The 5243-nt window shown below is 53.9% G+C and overlaps 1 protein-coding gene across 1 annotated transcript; it reads right to left on the reverse strand.

Annotated features, from left to right (window-relative positions):
- Positions 1-1155: 1155 nt before the first annotated feature.
- On the reverse strand, positions 1156-2881 carry LOC124249449 (interferon lambda-1-like). The gene is made up of 5 exons (XM_046680419.1): positions 2711-2881; positions 2410-2481; positions 1536-1679; positions 1350-1433; positions 1156-1254 (listed from the first exon to the last, which is right to left on the reverse strand). The coding sequence occupies exons 1-5, from the start codon at positions 2879-2881 to the stop codon at positions 1156-1158; spliced, it is 570 nt and encodes a 189-aa protein (XP_046536375.1).
- Positions 2882-5243: the final 2362 nt, after the last annotated feature.

The raw sequence follows: 5243 nt of genomic DNA on the forward strand, positions 1-5243 counted from the left end.
CCTGCTGATAGAACTCGAAGTTTGTTCGGTGTTCACCATCCCTGGGGCATGTTCCCAGGGGAGGGGCTTCTCCCTAACCTCAGGGGAGAATCTTGACTAGTTTCATGCTATCTTTGTAATTACATCTTCCTTGCCAGTGATTGGTTCAGGCTGGGGAAATGACTAAATTCTAGCCCATGAGACAAGCATGCCCATCCAATGAGGAGTTTCTCTGAAAGGTTCGCCTTGCTTTTAAGAACCATGGAAGAAAAATCAGGGCCCCAGACAGACATTGTGGAGCAGAGGCAAGCTACCCACACTAGGCCTTGTCCAAATCCGTCACCCACAGACTCTGTGAGCATAATAAGATGGTGGTTGTTTCACTCTATTACGTTTGAGGTGGTTTGTTCTGATCTGGAGGATATTGTTTGTGTGTGACAGCTGGAGCTGTGGCTGCCCTCTTGAGGCCACGAGGCAGCCAGCATAAGAATCAGCCAAGAGAAATGGAAAGAACTTGGTTCCCCAATGACCTTACTGAATGAATGAATTAATGAGTCCTCAAACTGCCCTGCCAATGGCCTTTTTGTTATGTGTGCTAATAAATTCATTTTTGTTTTACCCATTTGTGTTGGGTTTCTGATCCTTGTTATAGGATAAAGCACCCTGATTCATATAGACCTCCACCCATCCTAGGAACACATGGAAAAGACTTCACACAGACAAGGAAAGACAGGGACATATAAACATGTGCGTAAATACACACACATCTGCACACACATGGGTCTGAAGATGCTATTATGCATCCTCAGGTGGACTCAGGTTCTGGCAGGTACTCCCTTGCACACATATACACACGCACACACTCACAGAAACCAGGCACACACAAATGTACACAACCAGTCCTGAATTTGCCTGCACCATACAGACATCCACACTCAGTCACAGACCCACAGTCACACGCACACTCAAGGAATCACTTATTATAGGAGGGTCCAATTGCTTCCTGTTTATTTGTGCATATTGTATAAAAGTAAGAAAAACCCATTTCTTTGGGGTCTGAGCCAGGACTGCAGCTCCATAAATAAGGGGTGAGAGGAAATAACTTAAGGTGGGCGTGGGGCTTAGTGCATAAATAAGGTCTGGGGTCCCAGACAGGCTGGGGGTGGGTCCAGGTTCTCAGAGGCACAGGTCTCCGCTGGCGACACAATTCAGGTCCCGTGTGAGGAGGCGGAAGAGGTTGAATGTGACAGAGGCCTCGAGGCAGCCCCAGGACTCCTGGGAGAGAGAAGAGAAAGTGGTTCCCATTGCCCGGGCCCCAGCCTTCCCCCTTACCCAGGGCTCTGGCGTCCATTCTCCTCCCAGTCACTCACCTTCTTCTGGACCTCGTGGAGCTGGTGCAGCCACTGGTGGAGGCGGCCCCGGGGCCTGGGACCTGCTGTGGGCCGAGCAGGGACCTGTGGGCAGAGGAGGGTGGTGTGTGAGGCGGGGCCTGGGCCAGAGGGGGACAGATGGGGGGTCAGAGCCCACACACACAGCCTGGGCGCCCGAGCACTCACACAGGCTTGGAGTTCAGAGTGGATGTGACGCAGCGTGAGAAGCGGCCGGTCCAGGATGTCCGCCAGGGACGAGTCAGCCACCATCGCCAGGATCTTCAGTGTCAGAGCTAGCTCGGCCTCCAAGGCCACGGGGCGCTCCCACACCTGAGGACAGGTGAGAAAGAACAGGTGAGGGGCAGCTGGGGTGGAGACGTAGGAAGGGTAGGCGAGAAGGCCCAGTTTAGTGGGGACAGGAGGGGAGCACAGGGGAGGAGGGCAGGTGACAAGGGCACTCACGATGGGTCAGGGCAGAGGGAACACATGAGGAAGAGTGGAGATGAAGACGAGAGAGGGGAGGCAGGGGAGAGACAGGTGAGGGGTGAGGGAGAGGCGCATCGTGGGGGTCACAGAGGTTTGCAGAGACAGGAGGAGAAGACAACAGGTGAGGGGGACACTTGGGTGCGTAGGTGAGAAGGGTGAGTGAGGGAGGAGCGTGTGCTGGGAAAAGAACCATGGAAGAGAGTGGCCGAGGGACAGAGGTCAGAGTCAGTGGCAAGGAGGACAGGGAAGAGGGGAAGAGGGAATCGGTGTGGAGAGTGGACAGTGACAAGCTGGGCAGGGCAAGGCGCACGGGTGGGGGACAGACCGAGGGGAGAAAAGAAGGGAGAAGGGAGTACGTAAGCGTAGAGGTGAGCGGGACAGGTGGGGGAGACAGGGAGGTGCAGACAGGCAGGGAGATGATCAAAAGGGACCAGTTGAGGACGGACAGAGGCACAGGACAGGGGAGGAGAGGCCAGAGAGAGGGAAGGACAGGTCATAAAGCAGTTGAGGGGCCACTTAACGATACAGGGAGAGAGGCCAGGGGAGGGTGAGGCGGGCATGACTCCCAGCTCACCTGCAGCTGTCGCAGGTCCCAGGTTGTGGGGAAGACAGGGGAAGGGCAGGTCCAGTTCTCCAGCGAGTTTTCCTAGAGAGCGAGAGCAGAGGTTAGCCCACAGTAGGAGTGCTGGAGGCTAGCCCATGGCAGCCAGGATGAAGGTCTAGCAGGAAGGCGTCAGAAAGGATAGAGGTTAGTCACAGCTGAAAGGCTAGAGGCTAGCCCACAGCAGGAGGAGAGAGGTTAGCCCACCATAGCAGGACAGCAGGTCCGCTACAGTAGGAGGGCTCCAGGTTAGCCCACAACAAGAGGGACCCACCAAGGCATCTTTGGCCTTCTTGAAGGCCTCCAGCTCACTCGGAGACAGAGATTTGAACCTGCCGATGTCGCAGCTCCTCTGGGTGGTGGCAGGCTTGGAAGTGGGGACGGGACCTGCCCTGGCCAAGCCCAGCCCCGCGATCACCAGCACCAGGATCCGCACTGCAGCCATGGCCAGATCGCAACAGCTCCCCCGGCTGCATGGCTCTGTTTTTAAGGAGGCCAAATGAGCAATCTGTGTGTGGAACTGAAAAGGCAAATGGAAATTGCAACCTCCACTTGGACTTAAAACGCACGAGTGGGTGGGGCCGGCCGCTGAGCCAGGTGAGCTCACAGGTGTGGGCGGGGCCAGGTGAGAGGAGAAGGAAAGAAACGGAAACCCCAAGAGGGAGCCTGACAAGTCCCTGAGCCTAGTTAGGAGTCCCTGGGACTTTGGAAAGCCCCTGACTGAGGCTGAGGCAGGTAGAGCCACAGGAAGATGTCACAGAAGGGCAGGGCTGGGCCCGGGGTGGGTGGGTGGGGCTGCCTGAGTGACAGACGGAGTTTCCTCCATTGATTGAAGCGTGTTCCACGAACTCACTCGTCTTACGCTCCGAACATTCCCGTGACTAGTTATTTTCGTGATCAGCCCCATTTTACTGGTGAGGAAACTGAGGCACAGAAGCCCAAGTGCCTTGTCTAAGGTCCCTCACCTGGTTAATGGCAGAGCTGGGATTTGAACGGAGTCCCATGTGCTTACCTCTGTTTCTATAAACAGCCAAAGTCACAGACGCCCAGCTCTCCTTTCTCTCTCTCTGGGGAGCGTGAAAGGGGAGGGACCTCCTTACTCGCTGGGGGCAAGAGAACTTGCTGGGGCCGGAGGGGCTGCCTGGGGAGAAGGCAGTGAGGAAGGCTTCCAGAAGGCAGGCAGAGTCTGGCTGCTTTGCCATCATCACCCCCCGCGGTAACAACAACTGTGCAGCGGGTGGGGAATTGTTGGGACGTGCATGGACTTCCTATTTTTCATTCCTTTATTTTTTTCTTGACCCTTAGGCGCAGAAAGTTATTAATCACACTCTTCAGGTCATAAGAGAGAGTCACGACCGGCCCACGAAAGACCCTCTGAGGGTTTACCCCACCCCATGCCCTGTCCCCACTCCCATCCCTGCCCCTCAAGGCACCCCTTTAATACACTTGATACAGAGCTGCAAAGATGTATCTTTATCATTTGTGATTTCGTGTGCGTATATGTTTCTAATTTACATAAATGAGATTATGCTATAAATCTAGTTGTATCTCCTTTTTTTCTTTTTTAATGTAACAGTGCGTTTCTAGATCTCTCCATATAGGGGTGTATATCAAGTTGGCTGTTTCTGACTGCTACACTGTGTTCCATGGTGTGCCCACAAGTCAGTTGTGCTTACCTAGTCCCCCAGGGATGGACACTTAGGTCGCCTCCAGCTGCCCATCACCACAAGGCTCACGCATTTCCTTTCTAAGCGGTTTTCTAGGACACGCACCCAGCTGGTGTCGCCTCGCACCCCATGCCCCCTCAGCTCATTTTTTCGCTCGCTTGTAGATTTGGTGGGCTGTTCCCGCACGTGGTGACAGTTTCCCACCTTATGTGCCTGTATCTTTCTGCTTCTCCACCTGAGGTCTTTCTCCCGTCTGTGGGCAGAACAGACTGGAAGTGCTGAGATTAATCCCCCAGGGGCCATCTTCAACCAGCCAGGGAATAAATACTTCTGCCTCCCCCTTCCTCAGTGGGTCACTACTGAGGCATGCTCTCCATGATGCCTCAGGGCCTCGGAGGGTCCCCAGGAGGAAGGCGCTCTGGTTGTGCACAGCAGTCACCCTTTCTGGGCTGGGACCAGGGTGAGGAACCAAGGTACCTAGGATGCAAAATTTAAGGAGGCCCTCACGCTCAGCTTTCAGTAAGTGTGCTGGATGCCTCGCTGCCTCGCTCTGGTCCAGACTCTGCACTGCTTATTGGCTTATTCCTCAAATTTCTCCACTCACTTGTGTTTCTTGGGGGTAGCTCCCAAATAAACCACCTGTACCCTTGGCTCAGAGTGTGCTTTTGGGAGACCTCAAACTGAGACATATCTTCAGGGTCACAGGGCATACCTGTCCTTATATTGTCTAGTCAACACTGTCCAATAGAACTTTCTGCACGGGTGGAAGTGTCCTATGTCTGTCCTATCCAATACCGTAGCCACAAGCCACATGTGGCTGCTGACTGCTTAAAATTTGGCTAGCGCAGGGGCTGGCCCCGTGGCCGAGTGGTTAAGTTCGCGCGCTCCGCTGCAGGCGGCCCAGTGTTTCATTGGTTCGAATCCTGGGCGCGGACATGGCACTGCTCATCAAAACCACGCTGAGGCAGCGTCCCACATGCCACAACTAGAAGAATCCACAACGAAGAATATACAACTATGTACCGGGGGGCTTTGGGGAGAAAAAGGAAATAATAAAATCTTAAAAAAAAAAAAAAATTTGGCTAGCGCAACGGAGGAAATGAATTGTCAGTTTCTTTCTCTTCTCTTTAATTTAAATTT

This window comes from Equus quagga, chromosome 13 (assembly GCF_021613505.1).
Source record: "Equus quagga isolate Etosha38 chromosome 13, UCLA_HA_Equagga_1.0, whole genome shotgun sequence".
NCBI lineage: Eukaryota > Metazoa > Chordata > Mammalia > Perissodactyla > Equidae > Equus > Equus quagga.

What these genes read in the sequence shown, in the direction of transcription:
- LOC124249449 (XM_046680419.1), bottom strand. Translation starts at nt 2,881, where the DNA reads ATGGCTGCAGTGCGGATCCTGGTGCTGGTGATCGCGGGGCTGGGCTTG. An exon ending in ACTCTGAACTCCAAGCCTGT is followed by an intron (nt 1,434 to 1,535) that starts GTGAGTGCTCGG and finishes CTCTGCCCACAG; the next exon opens with GTCCCTGCTCGGCCCACAGC. An exon ending in TCCACGAGGTCCAGAAGAAG is followed by an intron (nt 1,255 to 1,349) that starts GTGAGTGACTGG and finishes TCTCTCTCCCAG; the next exon opens with GAGTCCTGGGGCTGCCTCGA.